Source organism: Cottoperca gobio, chromosome 9 (assembly GCF_900634415.1).
Source record: "Cottoperca gobio chromosome 9, fCotGob3.1, whole genome shotgun sequence".
In the NCBI taxonomy this organism is placed as follows: domain Eukaryota; kingdom Metazoa; phylum Chordata; class Actinopteri; order Perciformes; family Bovichtidae; genus Cottoperca; species Cottoperca gobio.
The window spans coordinates 4,820,180-4,838,462 of NC_041363.1; the positions used below are offsets into that span (position 1 = coordinate 4,820,180).

At 41.2% G+C, this 18,283-nt stretch overlaps 2 protein-coding genes across 3 annotated transcripts in view; one reads left to right on the top strand and one right to left on the bottom strand.

Moving 5' to 3' along the window:
* Positions 1 to 169: 169 nt before the first annotated feature.
* glt1d1 (glycosyltransferase 1 domain containing 1) lies at positions 170 to 14,254 on the bottom strand. The gene is made up of 12 exons (XM_029439176.1): positions 13,758 to 14,254; positions 13,286 to 13,437; positions 13,032 to 13,137; positions 11,241 to 11,292; positions 10,278 to 10,314; positions 9,851 to 9,907; positions 6,085 to 6,183; positions 4,833 to 4,882; positions 2,964 to 3,007; positions 2,370 to 2,490; positions 1,688 to 1,786; positions 170 to 605 (listed from the first exon to the last, which is right to left on the bottom strand). Exons 1-12 carry the CDS (start codon positions 13,823 to 13,825, stop codon positions 420 to 422), a joined length of 1,071 nt encoding a protein of 356 aa, XP_029295036.1. The 5' UTR covers positions 13,826 to 14,254; the 3' UTR covers positions 170 to 419.
* A 135-nt stretch (positions 14,255 to 14,389) lies between these two features.
* The window catches only part of slc15a4 (solute carrier family 15 member 4), a 25,619-nt gene continuing 21,725 nt past the window's right edge, over positions 14,390 to 18,283 (top strand). The window contains exons 1-3 of one of the 2 annotated variants that reach the window (XM_029439174.1): positions 14,390 to 14,595; positions 14,771 to 15,400; positions 17,555 to 17,847. In XM_029439174.1, coding sequence (XP_029295034.1) covers positions 14,822 to 15,400; positions 17,555 to 17,847 — 872 coding nt within the window. In that variant the 5' untranslated portion in view covers positions 14,390 to 14,595; positions 14,771 to 14,821. Of the gene's footprint in view, positions 14,596 to 14,770; positions 15,401 to 17,554; positions 17,848 to 18,283 lie in introns of those variants that run through there. The other variant, XM_029439175.1, reaches the window with a different exon arrangement.

Consider the following 18,283-nt stretch of genomic DNA (forward strand, 5'->3'; position numbering starts at 1 on the left):
GAATGTGGTAGCATACAGACGGGGAGGAAATTAAATACTGGACAAGTTTTTAGCAAGAGAAGATTAACTAATTGCTCTTTCAGAATTGTGTTTAGTATGACAGCTAGTCTCAGTAGAGAGAATGAAAATACATTTTCAGATCACAAACCACGTTAAAAAAAACAAACAGTCGAGTTGTTTCCCTCTTTTATTAAGTAGAACAATAAACCCATGCATTTTATATATTTATAACAAACCATAAATAACAGTACATCATCAACTTTGAATACATATAATATATTAAAAAGGACAAACAAACCATTTCTAGTTCTTTGGTTTAAAGTGCTCTGCAGCATCGTTTTAATCCAGCTGTGCAGATCAAACAGGATTATTTTGTACAGTATATGTAGCCTGAAGACATCTGTGATAATTACACCTATTCAAGGTAAATGCATCGATGTAATGCCCCACTCTCTGTCGCTGAAGTTTGAGTCCACTAGCTGCTGGTAGGTTTCTCTCTCCTGCATCAGGCCGTGATGCTCCTCCACGTACAGTTTTCCATTCCTCACCACTCTCTCTCTCAGCTCATGATCGGACAACAGCCTGTGAGATTGATGCACAAATTCCTGGCAGGGATAAAAGACAAAACGAGTCTCATTTATGGCGACGGGCCGCTTATAGCTTGCTATTGAAGTTGTTGGAAGTTTGTTTTTTTAAAGGATAAAAGATAATTCAAGGCACGAGAACAGAACTCAGATAACAGCCTGTGTGTTTATTAGAAAATACTTCAAAAGATATCTGTTCATTGCCAAAAGATGGAGATATTTGTGTCTCCAGCTCCAAACACGGCTGTCCAATAGACCTTTTCAGTCTATCGGTCCATCCTAATAGCTGTCACCTCTAGTTTGCTTATTAAAAAAGGGAAACACAAACAAAGTGACTGCTACAGTTAAACAATCCTATAAACAGTAATGTTGTCATCTCCGAGCATTGACTGAGTTGTTCATCTGTTGGCTCAGCAGACTGAAAGAAGCCTCCAACAAAACGAAGTGAAAGTGTTCCTGCAACATGGCAGCCAACATTTGCTGAATCAGAGAGCCAATGGGCACACAAAGTTTTAGCCACTGCCAGTCAGCAGGCCAATTCACTTTACTTCATTCAAGTGATGTGATTATGTCTGGAGAGGCTCTTGGTAGAGAGCAGCTCCTCTGTATGGCCATGAGAGCTATAAATCCTCAGCAACAGGATTAAAGCTCAACTTATTAACAGCACGCTTATAATCACTTCACTCTTAGTGCAAATTATAGAGCCAGGCAGGAAGTGCCATTTTACTCTTAAAAAGCTTTCAAGTGCGTGTGTGTTTGTTTCTTTTGACACATTTCTTGATACCTACACTCTTCATGTAATTACTTTGAAGGCTTAAAAAGCCAGAAACACTGTCAATCAAAAAATAAGAGGGGATTTTAAAGCCAGCAGAAAAAGTCTCGAGTTTGATCCACTGCGGGAAAAGTTATTGGCTAAAAGACGAGCACTCGCTGCCCATCCATTGGCCCTGGCTGGGGTTGTGGTTTATGCAGCCCAAGTCCCAACAACCATCTGCGAGAGCTTTCTCCTGGCCGCTGAGCTGAGCACACGTGACCCCCTCTGGAGAGGACTTATCTCCGCCGTTACAACAAAATCACGCAAGAGCATATTTGTTGCTATATACCTGAGGAGACGAGTACAGCAGGCCAGTGAACTCATGCTGCACTACGGCTGCATTTCCTGGAATGTCCCTGGCCAACACGGGAACCCCGAGATCCATGGCCTGTTGGAGCAGAGAGAGTTCATTCACAATGTCAGAGACAGACTTACTCACACACTCATTCATTCCGTCATTATCATGAAAAAAGAAGAAGCACCTCAGCACCTCAGAAGTTGCGCAGCTCAGCCATTTTGCTCTTCAGTGCTTTAGTTTACTTACACAATTAACAATCTGTATCAGCTAATACCATCAGCAGGTTGTGGAGTGAAACATACTAATCAGACTTTAAGCCCACTGTGGATTGTCTCACTCGACTGTGTTTTAAAGAGATTAAGTGGATTTGCAGGTTTTACTCACTCCGGAAAGGGAAGTTTGGAGTCAAGCTATTCATTTGGGTAATTGTCCCTGAAGTGGTAAGATAGCATTGTAGCAGGAAACAGCTAGATAAGGACTGCTGTTAATATTTACAGTTCTAACTTTACAAGGGCTTTGGCTGGCAAATTCTCAGTGTATAAATAAATCTAATTCTTATTACCAAAATATTATTCTGCACCACACAAAGCATGAGCAGGAAAAAGATAAAATTGTGTTTACAGCTGAATTGTTGAAGTCAGGACATGAGCCATGAGCCCCTTAAGATGTTTACCTCCAAAATGGCTGCTGACATGCCCTCTGAGACGGAGCTGTTTACCACAGCGAAGCACCGTTTCATGGCAGCATGAAGCTCCTGTTGGCTCCTCTCCTGGGCCAAGAAGACCCCTGCTGTTCTGCAGAGGCAAAGCTCAGTTCTGCATGACTCAGGGCTAACACAGGCGTGAATGATGCTAAAGGCCAGTGACAAGCTTTGGGCAGGAAACACAGCTGCACTATGTGTGACATGCACAGAGAGTCCAGGTGAAGTCCTAACCAGAGAAGGCAGCTTGCTGACACAAAGAGCTTTGTTGTGGTAAAGGCCCTTAGCAAGAAACTGAAAGATCAACCGAGACTTGAGAGTGGGAGGACAGATAAAAAACTAAAAGAGGATCTTGGCGCTCCCCTTAGATTTTCATTCTGTTCACATTATGTCAAGATGAACGTAAGCTACATTTGCTTAGATATCTTCTTTTTGCCACATAGGGTATATGGAAGAATTAGCAGTGTTCAAACTTCTAACGTGAGTAAAGTCTTGGCAAGACTGTCGGATCTTAAGTTTCCTTTCATGAGATGCGTAACTGGAAAAGAAAAGAAAAGGGAGGCTTACCTTTTAACAACAGCTTCCACTTCAACAGTAAACGCAGCATCGATCTGAGGGAGACAGAGACGTTACACAAACAAGTGAAACCTGCTTATTTTCACCAAGGATGCCAGAGATCACTTAATCTGAAAGATGAAATACACAATGACACAATTAATCATTTCTATCATGAGCGAATCATCCCACTACAAAATCCTGTATTTTCAGAGATTGGGGTCAGGGTGGGGTGGGTGGCCAATCTGATTAATTGCAATGTGGGATTTGGGTGCATTAGCATGCCTGCAGAAAAGTCAAAGCACAGCAATTTAGGTCAAAGATGCTGCCAAGCAAGCTGCTACTTTTTTCTCTTTCATTTTATAGCTCATGGAATCTGCTTTAAAGCACGTGTGCATTAAAAATCAAAGAATCTGAACTGAGAACATTTTTGAATCCTGGTTTAATCTGGGATTTAGCGGTCATTGGAAATCCAGCAGGGGATAGATCATAACGGCTGTATTAACACATACAAATGATTTAAGCACTGTACTGATTCTGTACCGCTGCATGATGAATCAAAAGGAAGCGGAGGGGAAGGAGGCGACCGGTCCGAAGGGGAAGGCACGCGATGTTTAAGCACTTCCGGGTGAATCTTTGCCATTTGCAACATATTTTCTTGTTTTTAAGCAACAAATATTTGGTGTAAACGCCTAACGTCCCTTGATCTAACGTTACATTTTCCAAATAATCATTAAAATATTCAATACAGAATATTCTGTGGTGCTTGTTACAGAGTGAGATGTGTCATCGCTGACGAAATGACCTGAATCTTCCTCTTAATGACAGATGCTGTGCAGCCAGAGCGCTGTGGATTTATAGTACGTCATAACAGCCTGAGCGAAGCACGTCTCGTTCTCACGTCCCATCACATCAATAAATATATTCAATAATGTTTAACCATAAGTGTAAACCTAGAATTATCGAGGGGGAAATCTGGCAATCATAAAAAAATTATGTTTATTATAATAATAATAATAATAATAATGTGTCTTATTAATTTCTCTAATAAACAAACAAACACTTTCACTGTGATTCAGGGGTGACGACAAAGCATAGTGGAGCAAGAAGCGGCAGTCAGGCAGTATATCAGCTCCTGGTTATTTCTAATTGAGCTGTTGAACATACCTTTAGCATGACATCACTGTTTGAAAGAAAGAACAGACACTAAGATACTGTACACGTGTGTCATATCAAAGCAAGTGAGGGGGAAAAAGATGGAAGGAATTAGGAACAGTTGAAAGAGCACTGAGGCTGCTGCTGCTGATACAACATGAATAACTAACATACACTTGTACAGTACATGTATAAAACCTCCCTTTGATTCGACTGTCTGGCAGAAAGTATGGCAGGCTGTAAGAGTTCCATTTCATTTTCCATTTATTTGACGCGCTTGAGATGAAGCCACGTCGCCTGTACGTGTGCAGTTAACGTCTTGAGGAAAGATACACAGGACAGAAGCATGATGGTGTGTGTGACAGGACTACAAACTGTATACCAGTACATGTCCAGCTTTCTGCCCACCCTTTCATTAAAATGAGGGAGCTCTTTACAGGTCCCTCGTCAAAGACAAGTGTTAATCTGGAGTAGGACATGCATATGAATATAAAGCAGTGAGACACAAGAAGACACAGAACCACTGCTGCCCCTCATCCAGTTTGCAGAAGATTGCCTTTTCTTCTAAGCGCTGCCAGTTAATTCCAGCTAAACAAGCTAAAGCCAGTATCTCTGCTACATCCAATTAGAGGCCAATTGAATTCCCAGGGACGGATTCTATCTAAATGCAGAGAGAGTCACGCTACAGAGGGAGACACATGGCACGTTTAATGACTGGGTACTCACCTTTGGCCCAATAATGACCAGAACATTCAGTGGATTTTCATAATGCCACTCTGAAAGATACAAAATAAGAGAGTGGTCATGCAAAGAAAAACAGAATAAAATGAATATCAGCAGCAGTGAAGCTGATCAATTCTTACAGATATACTTGCATCGGGCACCATGTATTTCAAGCATGTGGAATACGATGTGAAAATCCACACGTCTAGTTCTTTTATCTGGATGAAACATCAAAGTTTGACGCCCTCTAGTGCTGTCTTATTACCATAACTGTGTGCAATGAAAGTCACATACAATAAAAGAGAGAATAAAACCCACTGATGTTGCAAATTAGTGCCAATTCTCACACACAGCTTAATATATTAGAAACAGTATAAAAGGCAAGATCCAACAATACAACAAGGCAAAATGTCTTTGCAGCGCCAACATGAGCTCTCGCTGCATGTTCACATGCATTTTTTAATTAGCTGAAACTCAACAGCAGAGCTCTAACTTCATTCCTAATTGATAAGTACGCTGCCATTGCTTCTACCACAGGTTACTGCAGAGATGCAGTCAGAAAGGCTGTGCAATCTGGGGCTTTACCTGAAAGTAAAGGGAACATTTGCCACCTCTTATGTGGATGTCCAGTCAGTGTTTGTGCTAAATGTAGTCAATTGAAACAATACATTTCTCAGTGTGTGCCATATTGACTGAGAAACCTGAGTTCTCCTGCTCGTGGAGCCGTGACGGCAGTGCCTACATGTACCAGGATGCATTGCGTGTGAGCGAGCTACTGAAGCCCAGCCATATGAGGCTCTGTAGTCCAAACCTGCATGACCCAAGACCGCAAAAACTATTTTATTATTTTCCACATTGTCAACGGCAGCACAGCTTCTCTCCTTTTTACCTTTCACAATAAAAGCCCGACTTAAATTCAAGGCAATATCAAAGTCAACATCCACTGCACTCATATTTTTGGATAACATTTGCGTTGTTAGAAGCGTAATTGGTTTGCAATAAGAGCAAAGAGAACGAGGACGTTTGGTTTTTGAGCGGCACCGAGACAATAAATCAAAGCTGAAAGAGCCTGTAGTTCTTCTTTGCTACGTCACCATCTTATCAAATGACGCTGCAGGATGCAGGAAGAACAATAGATTATTCTCGTTCTGTCAGTATAGCACGCACTGAGGAATTGAGGACTACATTTAGCATAAACACTGATTGGACAGCCACAGAAAAGGTGACGGTAAACAGAATGAAGTGCACAGTATACCTGTGAAAACCTCCACCAGGTGGAGGGGGTCCTTGACTCTTCTGAGGCCACAGACCAACAGGAAGACACGCAGCTCATCCACATGCTCTGTGCTTGCACCTGGAGGGAAGCCAGACACAGAAAGACAGCACCACAATATCAAAACACTGCATAATGAACATCCCGAGTACATCGACAGATAATGAAAGCAATATATCACCCAAGGTCGTGAGGAAAATAAGACAGCAGTGACTAATGTGCTTTCACAATTCTCTGATCAGAGTTGTAACACACAGCAGGAAAATAGACTGCTGAACGCATGGGAAGGTTGAAGCCTAATCAGTGTGTAACACGGCTTCATCACTACAGAGCCCCAGTGTTCGGGTGAATATGTGCTCACTGAACAACCCTAGATTAAAATGAGCTAACCCGACATCATGCTAACAACATCAAACGCTTTGAGAACCTTGCTTTAATAGAGAGGCAGTGCCACTAAATCGGCTCTTTTCCCAGATCATCCAACTTTTAGGATCAATCCAGAGATTATCAGAAACTGGCAGGCACACAACTGTGCTCACTGCCAGCAGCTACTACTCTGCACCTGACCTTCCAAAAGCAACAGATACAAGTCCTGCCCCTTACAACACGACCCAGCTCTATCATGATGGCCACACACACACACACACGCTGGACTGTACGCTCTCACTAATGAGCACAACCTGAACTTTAGATAGATGACTCCACCGTACCTCCTCTTTAAAGTATCTATAGTGGATGAGGACTGGAATTAACTCCATACTACATTTTTAATCCCTGACCTTTTATTCTCGACAATGCCCCACAAGATTAAATGATACATGTTGAGCAAGTACTACTAGTATGTCTGTGACAAACCAAGAAACAAACCATGTGGAAGATGATACCAGAGACAGCACGTGCTTTAAGCACAGTGACAGTCGGGTGAAATCCCCTGCTGCCAGATAAGTCCAGATCAGGAGGCTGAGGCAGCTCTTTTAATGCTATTAAAGAGCATCTTAAAATGACAGTGTCTGGGCACTGACCCTGATCCGAGGAACCGATTGTCAAAAGAGCTCTTCATCCGGAGGATGTATCGAACTTCTTCGCACTGATTCACAAGATGAGAAAGCGCTTCAGCTGAGGGTAACAAACATGTCACTGCGTGGGAAAATAATTGAGGATAGCTGGAATCATACCAGACCACTGATGTGTCAAAATGTGCCAGAAATTCAAAGAAATAAAATGATAAAAAACAAAATCCCCTTTGGATCTAAGACGCAACTCATCTTTCCTTTGGGGGGAAACAAAATTGTACAAATCGTCTGTTCTGCAAGCAGCACTCCTCTGTCTGTCTCTCTGTCTGTCTCTCTCTCTGTCTGTCTCTCTGTCTCTCTGTCTGTCTCTCTGTCTCTCTCTCTGTCTGTCTCTCTCTGTCTCTCTCTCTCTCTGTCTCTCTCTCTCTCTCTCTCTGTCTCTCTCTGTCTGTCTCTCCGTCTCTCTCTCTCTCTCTCTGTCTCTCTCTGTCTGTCTCTCTCTCTCTCTGTCTCTCTCTCTCTCTCTGTCTCTCTCTCTGTCTGTCTCTCCGTCTCTCTCTCTCTGTCTGTCTCTCTCTCTCTCTGTCTGTCTCTCTGTCTGTCTGTCTCTCTCTGTCTCTCTCTCTCTGTCTGTCTCTCTATGTCTGTCTCTCTCTCTCTCTGTCTGTCTGTCTCTCTGTCTCTCTATGTCTGTCTCTCTCTCTCTCTGTCTGTCTCTCTGTCTCTCTCTCTCTGTCTGTCTCTCTATGTCTGTCTCTCTCTCTCTCTGTCTGTCTCTCTGTCTGTCTCTCTCTGTAGTTCTGTGAGTTGCAAAACACATTTTCGTTTGTTTGCCTTTGATTTTCGAAGGGCATTCTGAACAATCCCCTCATGTATGTATGTGTGTTTGAAGTGAACAAAAAACTTAACTCAGAAAATTGCACATATTAAAAAGTCTACACAGGTGACATATATGAAGCCATTGTTAGGGGGTTTAATAACCAACCATTCAAATGTATATGTGAGTTTTAAAAGCAGCTTACAAGCTCCACAATAAAATAGTTTCTGCCCAAACTGCAGGTCACATGTCTGAGGAGTCAAACATCTCCACATCAGGACTTCACGTAAAGAATAGACATACATCATGTTTGGTCACCCAGGATGAATGAATAACTTATGCATTACTTCATACTACACAATACATGTGCAGGTGCCTGCTGAGAAGGAGTAATGGTGCCTGAGACCTTTAAAATATCTTTATCTTTGTTTTGCAGTATGTCAGTAATGTATTTTAAATGTCCACACATTTAATCATTCATTTCCAATATGGAAACAACAGTCTGGAAACTCATCGTGAATATAATGACCAGGGAGCACGAAGCCATTTTCAAGCATGACGCGTCCCCTATGGCACAAACACAGTTCCCCGGTCGTGCTCCCACACTACACGATGACAGACGGCACTACACTTGACATCTACCTTTCCTTTTAATGAGATCAATTTGTGCACACTTTCACCTGAAGCTTCTTGTGTCATTTATTAAATAATCATGCATTTCGTTGAGGATCAAATAGCAAGGTGCCAACAACAGACCCCCTGCGTGTTAACTCTCATCTCTCAGTGATTCAAAGTGTTGCTGTTCCTCGTGTCTACCTGCACCGTACAAGGCACGCAGCAGGGGACACAAACACACGCAGGATTAAAAGGTGACAAATCAGGTCTTCAAAGTTCAAAAGAAGGACATGTAAAACAACTGCAGGATCAGTTATCATATTATAATGTAGCTGTGTGCATACAAACACAAGTAAGAATGCAGAGCATGTGTCGTCTTTATCACTGTGGTGTTGTCTCGTGGACAAATAAAAAGAATTCTCAACGATATTAAACACATCTGACTCGCATCAAATGACATAAAAGCAACCCCCGAGTCAGACAACAGGGCTCTCATCGCACCGCTGAGGAAAAGCACAGTAGTAGTGACTCCGATTTCAAATGTATAACAAATGGAGAAGTGACTGTGGGCAATTAGCATTACTCGCAGCGTTTGTGAAGCGCGGTGACAAATAGCCCCGGGCCAGAGAGCTATTAATCAATTGTTCCTCTCTGCACTCAGCTGTGCTCTCTATGAGCATTAATGTATCTGGGATGGACATCATTTTGCAACGTCCAATTTAAAGTCTGGGCTGTGGACGCTCGGAGTAACAGTGTATATTTACTGAGATATTGAAAAAGGAGTTGGAAGACTGGAGGAGAGAAGGGAGAGCTCTGGCCTCCCTGACCACCTGATGCGTCCAACATAGCACAGAGAACATTTATGCTCTCTCTGGTACGACTGTATTTCCCCATCGAGCTCCCGGTGGTGGCTCCACTGCACTGCACAGTCTGTGACTATAAGTGGAGGAGAGAAAGATGCAGTCTAGAACACAACAGAGGGCTATTATGTACGGCTTCAGCTGGGTATGGCTGGACTAAACGACACCAAGAGAACCTATTTTACAAGGTACATTAAATACCAGTGTGCAGGGAACTTTACGTACAAGGTATGTATCCAAAATGTGACAAATACTTATAGTCATTTTTAAGATGTATGATTCAAAGGATCAACACCAACCAACCTTAAGTCCTGCACTCTGGACGTTCTGCAGACCCTCCTCAGAACAGATTGACTGAAGGCTAAATAAACAAACTTAAAGCGGTCCACAGTGAGGCCTGCAGAAGTCTCGCATTAGACAAGCAGCTGAAGTAGTAACTGTACCTGAGCTCCTCAAGAATTCAGTCCAGCAGAATGTCTCACTCACTTCTGTCTTGATACCTTTCAAATAAAACAGACAAATAAAACACATTTAACATTATTTAGTGCTTCAGTGTGATCACTATCTGGTGACGAGCATAAAAGCTAAGCTCCCGCCGGTCAGGGCTCAGCCATGCAGCTGGCACAGGGCTCTCCTCTAATCTATGCACGGACACTGTTTGCCAAACAAGGCTAGTGGTGGGAAACAACATGGAAGAGTGATTTGGGCTGTCCTACATCGCAAGGTGGCCAATGGCAAGAGCAAATAAAACTCCGTACTGCAGACAGCATGATAATGGGGGGAAACTGTCAAAGCTGATTAATGCAACACTTCAGTGGTGAATCAGGGATGCACAGCATCAAGCGAGGATATTCATCCTGCAGAGCTTACCTTGTGGCTGGACATAGATTTTACTGCTCTGGGAAAGCTTCAGAAAAAAAAACAGTGGGAAAAAAAAAAACTTCTGGTTAGAACACAAAACACAACATAAATACATAAGTGTTTTAAAGTAATCAGTAATTACTGCTAGTGTTTGCTTATACAAATGACATTGATTATTTCTAACTGTGCTTCCTTCTCTTTATGTCGGACAATAGAAGCCATTAAAGGCGTGCTGTGCTCCAAACATATTTAATCAAATCCAAACTTTAAAAGAGAGTCATGAAAGCAGTTGCTAAGATAATGGGAGTTCTACTAAATAAATCAGAGGCGATGGAGAGGAAATTGACTGGATGTTATCACAGTAGATTCATCCCTTGTGTGTTTTCTGTCACAATAAAAAGCATGGCGATGCCTCTCAGTGCCTGTCCTGTCTGCCTGCTGTCAGCACTAAATGGCAGAGATAAAGCATGCCACTCGCCCCAATCTGCAGCCCACGGCTGGAATCTAATCTGAAAATAAAACACGATAATATTGTTTTAATAGGAAACTATTACGGGGCAGGGCAGGATATAGTGTTTGAATAGTAAAAGCCCTTCTGTTATATTTATTGAAGCTGTCAGGCTACTGCTGTCTGTTGATGTGTTGTAAAATGCAAACAAAAACTTTTGCTCTCACTAACTGATTTTTTTTGTAATACAGGAGTCGATACATGTTTTCACTTTTAGTTTCTTGCTAGTTGCTAAATGTATGTGGGCTTTGAGTTGTGCAACAGAGCCGGCAATCATTAAAAAATAGCAATGAACCAGCAATTAGGCAAATACAGTGCAGATCTTCTCCTGAAAACCTAACTGAGTATGACTTCTGTAACGACTTTATGCCACATGAGACACCGAGATGAACACGCAAGCATCAGTGCTTATTAGATGTAAAATACTGCGGTTGCTCTATTAAATACAAAATATATAATCATACCAAAAATAACTCTGCCTCTTCTTTCAGTTGATCAGTAAATGCAACTGCGAACCTGATGCAAAAAAGTAAAACACATTTCATTAGCATGTGAAAGAGTTTGAGCCTTTTACAAGCAGTGACAATTTGGAGAATAATAAAAAGGGAAAGTTTTGGTAACAGCAGCAAAACACAAGCGTCTCCAGGCTGAATACGTGAGAGCAGAACAACTGCTTGTAGTTTGAAGGCTTTAAGGATGAATACACCAAGAATACAAAGAGGAAAACAAATGAAATGTAGAGCAAAAAGTACAGCAGAGAGATATTAATTTGCGTGTGTGTGAACGTGCATTACTAAATTGGCCAACGGGCTCAGAGGGGCGACTGCATTTCATGATCAAGGTTTGTGTGCGAAGGCCCTGGCAGTGGGAGGAGCGTGGACTCAGACGTTTGAAGTCACGAGCCCTGATCTATCCAGTTCTCCCAGAAGGCAATTATCTCCTTAGATGTACTAGATGTCATCCATTTTTTATAATAATGATAACAGAGCCAGCAGGGTTCTGATGTAAAAGGCACATAACAGGATATTGATAAGCCTGTGTGCACATGAACTTTGTTCAAAGTTAAACTGCGATGGAGAGATCACGACCTGCGCCGCTGGAGTTGGCCTGCATGTGATCGGACTCATCTTTTTACTCCCGAGCACTGTAGGATCTTGAGGGGATCCAGTCCTCCTCCCCCCCCCCCCAACACACACACACACAAATATTTGATACCATAATCAATATGATTTAAATGCTTTGCCAGTTTAAAGTAATGGGGATTATGGGTGCTCAGATCAGGAGAACACACGGCTGGGAGCAGCATCGGCTGATACCGATCACGGGTTTATCGTGTAGCGTGATTTGATTTACTAAACATCATGAATTGACAACCGTTTGTTTATTGGCAGGCAACATATTCCACTCTCATAAGAGACGCCAGGGGAAGCCATCTTAACAGCGCATAGAGAAATAGTTTTGCATGCGTGAGCGTAACCTGATCAGCCGATACCGGAGCACCCTTGAACAGTTGAATATCTACAACATTACTAAAAGGAAGAATGCTATTGCTACATTTCAATAGGCCACAGATGCAGAGATGTACGACCTATTTATTCCTACTTTGTTTTGAGCTATAAAACATTTGGTATTATGTCCAAGAATAAAAAGCACTTGATTAATAAGTTTAGAGGTTGTATTGATTTCATATGAACAATTTGAGTTAGGAGGTGTGAATCGTCAAATGTACTTCCTGCTTGCACTTCTGTACGGTGACGTGTGCAACAAAACCTCTAGAAAAAGGAAGTAAGTAAAACATATTGAGATACATCACTGACATATTTGGTACTAATAATCTATAATATGTATTTTATTGAAGTATTAAGATGATCGTATGGCCACATTTATATCACATGTGCTTCTCTTGCTATGAAATGTCTGCTTTCTATAACACATTTTAGAATCATAAGGAAGCTCTAATTCATAGTGGTTATTAGCATTATATCACTGATGGGACAGAAAACACACACACACACACACACACACACACATATATATATATATATATATATATATATATATATATATATATATATATATATATATATATATATATATATATATATATATATATATATATGTATATTGTTTATGCATATTGTCAAGAACACAACTTGTGTGAAAAGGCTGTGTGATCGAATGAAGAAGTAAAATGTACTCAATGTGGAGCTATTTGGAAATAAACAAGTTAAAATAGTAGTTTGCAGCAACATCACCTGGCTTTCAGTAGCACCTGTTCCATAACCACACGCTTCTGCTCAACTTTCACATCTTCATTTATATCTGTTCCGCCAAAGATAACGCCAAAGGGTACTTGGATGTCTGGTGTAAAGGTTAGACATAAAAAAAACTCCTGACATTTGTGGGACAGGTAACAGTGAATTTGTAGGTCTAATATTATCTTAACTAACACAAATGACTTAAGGTATGGAGATAAGTGAGTATATCATATGACAGCGAGGGTGTTTACCTAACAGAAGTCTGCCTGCTCTGAACAGATGGATGGCCAGTGCACCCTCAAATGGAGGATTTCGAGACATTAGGTCTGCCACCTCAGCAGGAGACTGAAACTCTGCTGCATCTCTGAGCTCACAAGTGTGTCCTGCTGATTCAATGTGGGACCTACAATACAACAAACATATGACTATGGATGGCAGGATGGTTAGTTACAGTACAAACATTCAAAACTCTCTTTATTGCAAAAGCCTTCCTCTTACTGAATCATGTCATAGCAAATATACTAAAGCCAGTGTGCAGTAAAGTACTGTAGGTAGTTGAATCATAATGTTACAGCTGATTTATTAAAGTAATTCTACAGTGAAGTACAGCTTTACTTCGAGATAGCCCTGGTTAACATTTAACTACACTGCTATTGCCTAATGCAGCCTCAACAGGTAGTTAGCTACAGCTGTTGTAGCTAGCTTAGCGACAACGTAAATTACCTTATTCTCTCAGCTGTAGTGTGGTTCCCAGTTTGGGGACTGAGGCAAGCAAGAAAGAGTAATTTCATAGCTTCACTAAAGGCTGGTATGACGAGCTAACTAGTTAACATGTAAACATTAGTGAATAACAGGTTGCATAATGCAGCAAGTAGAGCCTCTGTGTGCTGTTTCAGTAGGCTCGCTAACTCCTATCACATTTCCTGAACTCATGCCTGTAAGTTACACGTAGAGCAAAGCTAGCGCCTGAAGGCTAGCTAAAAAAGTGCAGCACACCCCACGTTTGAAATGTTTACAAGTCCGTCTCCTATATAATCCCCTGGAAACACATGACAGTAGCACATACTGTACAGGCACTTTTGCCCCATTTCTGTATTTTGTTTCGGGACAATCATTTTAGACCGAGTTAAAAAAAAAAGACCCAGAGCTTCCTCTTTGCTAACATGTTTGTCAATGCCAGAATCAGCGATAAAAAACAGATGGAGACAAAAAAATAAGACAACCACAGCGCCACTTCCTTCTCTCGATGTTGCAGCGCCTGCGTAAACGGAACTGATTTACAAGTCACATGGATAAGCTACTGCTGCTTTGCTTTACGGGGCATGCCGGGTACATTTCACTTATACATCGTCTCCAGGGCAACGCAAGTGTGACAGAGTGTTGACTGTGAGCTATATGTCACGCGATAGTACTGTGACACTGTTTTTTTTGTTGACTTCCAGTTCTCCTTTGTCAAACTATTGATTTAAGACGAGTCAAGGTAAACATTTGAGCGGTAAATATTATCTAGGTTAATGGAGATAATTGAAGACCACTGGGACGTGTTTCAATCATATTAAAGGTAATGTAAAAGCAAACTTACTAAGCTATCGTTATGCTAAAGTGCTTGTATTACATATTATATGATGAGGATGGGGGGCTCTGGTCAGTTCGTTATAGCAGGCTGTTTTCTCTATGTAATCAGTGATGACAACGTTTGATTAACATGTTTAAACTCCTTTGTATTTTCTTTACAGGTTTGAACTCTTACTAATAAAGAAGAAGCTAAACCATTGAGTTGGTGAAGAATGGCTAACAACAGGGATGCCAATGAGAGCACCCCTCTATTGGACTCTGAGAACACACCTTCACCCCCACCACCATCAGTTTTCCAGGGAAGAAGACTAGCATGTGCAGCCATCCTGCTGGCTGAATCCTTAGAAAGGATTGCTTTCTACGGCATCACATCCAACCTGGTCCTTTTTCTCAATAGTAATCCATTTTATTGGGAGGGCACTCAGGCGAGCCAGGCACCTCTGATGTTCATGGGAGTTACTTACCTGATTTCACCATTCGGAGGCTGGTTGGCAGATGCATACCTTGGGAAATTCTGGACTATTGCTTCAAGTTTGATCCTATATTTTCTTGGCATGCTATTTTTCCCTTTCATTTCATATGACGATACCAGGACACAGCTATGTGGCGAAGAGCTGGCGTTTCCTGTGCAACCGGCTGAGTGTCTGAGCACAAACATTACCCTTCCAAGCAATGTCACCTGCCCCATCCGCGCCCCATATTGTGGGCCAGCTGTCTACAGTGGCCTCTTTTTAATTGCATTAGGCGTGGGTACTGTGAAGTCCAACATCACTCCCTTTGGGGCAGATCAGGTAGAGTATGCACATTATTACTTCCATAGCTCAAATCCTGTATTAAATAATGAATGCTGAAGGAGATTTGTTTTCAGACATACAGTAGGCCTGTGTTAGATTGAATATGCAGTGTGACATGGAAGTCAGACATGTGATGGGATTTATTTTGCACCATGACAGTTCAATTAGACATGCATGGTCTAGATTATTATGTCCACTTATAAGTATTTCCATTAAAAAGCTGACATTTAGATAATAATGTAGAGACAATGTCAACCCTTCTCTTTCACTCACTCACAGTAATGTACACAAATAGAGATGCCGTGAATAATAATTTGGTGCTTATAGGAAGTGAAACACAGCACATCTGTTGGATTGGGGGCAACATAATGTCAGCCCTTCTACAAGGTTCAGTCATAGCAAATTGGAAAGTTCATCAATGGGGTCATTGTTTTTCAAAAATAATCTAAACATGAGAGGTTAAAACCTTTCAAAGGAGACTGGCGGAGTGAATGTGATTAGTTCTTGATCTCACTTCGCTCATTACAAGATTTTCACGACTCTGTCAAAGCTCCTTTTGATCGTGTTCAAACACACACTGTACACAGCATCAAGCAAAAATCCGTACATGGAGGGAAACAAATAAGAAACACAGAGAGGGGTACATTCATATGCCGGCACACAGCAGGATAAAAACAGCAATATATGGAATAAATCAGATACATTTTTGATGGTGCCAGAGATTGTCAAGCAAAAAAGTTATTATATAAGTTGACAGAACATGGTTTTCTTTACTAAAGAAGAAATATGAACTGCTTCACCTAAAGACACAATTCCCCCATTAATTCTCCTCCAGCTGAAAGTCCTGAAGGAGCGCTAGTGGCAGCTGTTAATACTTAAAATGTACTCTGTTTGAGTAAAATGTAATATATAGTTACATGCGGCTTGATTTTTGTCTATAAAGTCTAAAAAATAATTACACCCTCCTGCAGTGTGAAAATTGCAATGTTAATTTAATTAAAATCATTAAAAAAAATGAATATGCGACTTGATCTTAGTAATCATAAAGTTTGAGTATTACTGGAGCTACTGTGTAAGCAGCTGATGGTGGATAGATCGTAAAAGTGGGACATGAAATTAAAGCAGGATCGAGAGGGTATGAAACTGCCACTGTCTGCCTGTCCTTTTATGACTCACTGCAGATGTAATGTCTACCAGCCTATGATCAATGTAATATTCATACCTGATCATATTCTGCATTTGATGGATGGTCAACACTGAAACGAGAGTAAATTAGATGTTTGTCTTGTCCTGACGTGACTAAAGGCTGGAGGGAACACAACCACTTACGCTGATTGATCTGGTGCCAGACCTAAACGCAGGAGCTATAAAAGTACCCTGCTTTATGTTATATACATTATTTCACACGGTATCATAATGCGGTTTTAGATAACGCAGGGCAATCAGGTGATTAGTTTGATCGTAATGATTAATTTAATAATAACCAACCCTTCCCCGGAAAGATTCATGCTCAGCATTGGCTTGTGAATGCCGTGACATTATCTCCCCAATAGTTAATCGAAGCTGTACCGCTGCATCTTTTGCGCTCGTATATATATATATATATATATATATATATATATATATATATATATATATTAAAAAAAAAGACGTATCCACTTCATCACACTTTGATAACATCTTTTCCTGCATGTGCAATGGATCAGTGCCATTATGAGAATAATATTATTTGCTTGCATAGACATTTACCTGAATTTAAGTTAATGCTTCGTAGCAAATTCTGAATCCAGATAAAGAATTTAAAAAAAGTTGCTGTTTATTATAAGTTTTAAAGAATGCCTTGTACTTGACTGTTAATAATTGTATTATTATCACACTAAAACAGTCTTTTCTGTAATGTATTGTCAAGCTGGTCTGTATAGTACATTCTGTAGCTTTGCCTAATGTTGTTTAAATGCACAAGATGTCCTGGAGTTCTCTCCCTCATGTGACTTTAGAAAGTTGCATATCAAAGTGCTGATCACCACTCTTCTTTTATAGCTGACCAACGCTGCTATTTACCAATGAAACTGGTATGACACACAGCTGTAGCGGCGTTCGGAGTACACGGTCTTTTCTCTGATGCGGATCCTTTCTTGTGTGTGATCTCAGGTCAAAGACAGAGGACCAGAGGCCACGCGCAGATTCTTCAACTGGTTCTACTGGTGCATCAACTTAGGAGCCATCCTGTCTCTGGGAGGTGTGGCATACATCCAGCAGAACTTCAGTTTTAGGGTCGGCTACATCATTCCCACCGTGTGCCTCGGGGTGTCCTTCCTCGTCTTCCTCCTGGGCCGTACTGTCTTCATCACCAAGCCTGCTGATGGCAGCGCCTTCACAGATATGTTCAAGATCCTGGGCTTTGCCTGCTGTTCCAAGAAAACAAAAGAGCCCAACCTGCTCCGGTGAGAGTCACCTCTGTGTGTCATTTTAGAGCATTTGATGTGTTGATGGGGGGGGGGGGGGGGGTAAAAAAAAGAAGAAATAAAACTGTATTGTGAGGCAGAAAAAGCACTAAAGTCATTCCTCCAATGACAAACAACACGCTCACAATAATTGGTTTAGCAAGACATTCATCAATCTTAATGGGAACGCTTTCCAGCAGAGCAGCAAGTATTTTTGTCAAATGGTGACTCCAGATGAATAACACAGCAAGGTGTTACAGGTATACCTTTATGTTAAAGCCTCCTTTGATCCCCCTGTATAATTATTTTATATCCTCTGGTCCGGGCATTTATCTTCATTCCCTGTGGTGAGAAGTTTTTCTGAACTGCTGTTACTTGACTTTGAACCAAAGTAGCACAATTGGTTAAAAAAAACTTGACATTGCATATTTTAAGT

Excerpts from the sequence above, each read along its gene's own strand:
- glt1d1 (XM_029439176.1), bottom strand. The coding sequence starts at position 13,825 with ATGAAATTACTCTTTCTTGCTTGCCTCAGTCCCCAAACTGGGAACCAC. Across the intron at positions 13,438-13,757 it reads ACTACAGCTGAGAGAATAAG|GTCCCACATTGAATCAGCAG; the intron begins GTAATTTACGTT and ends GTTGTATTGTAG. Across the intron at positions 10,315-11,240 it reads AAGAGGCAGAGTTATTTTTG|CTTTCCCAGAGCAGTAAAAT; the intron begins GTATGATTATAT and ends TTTTTTCTGAAG.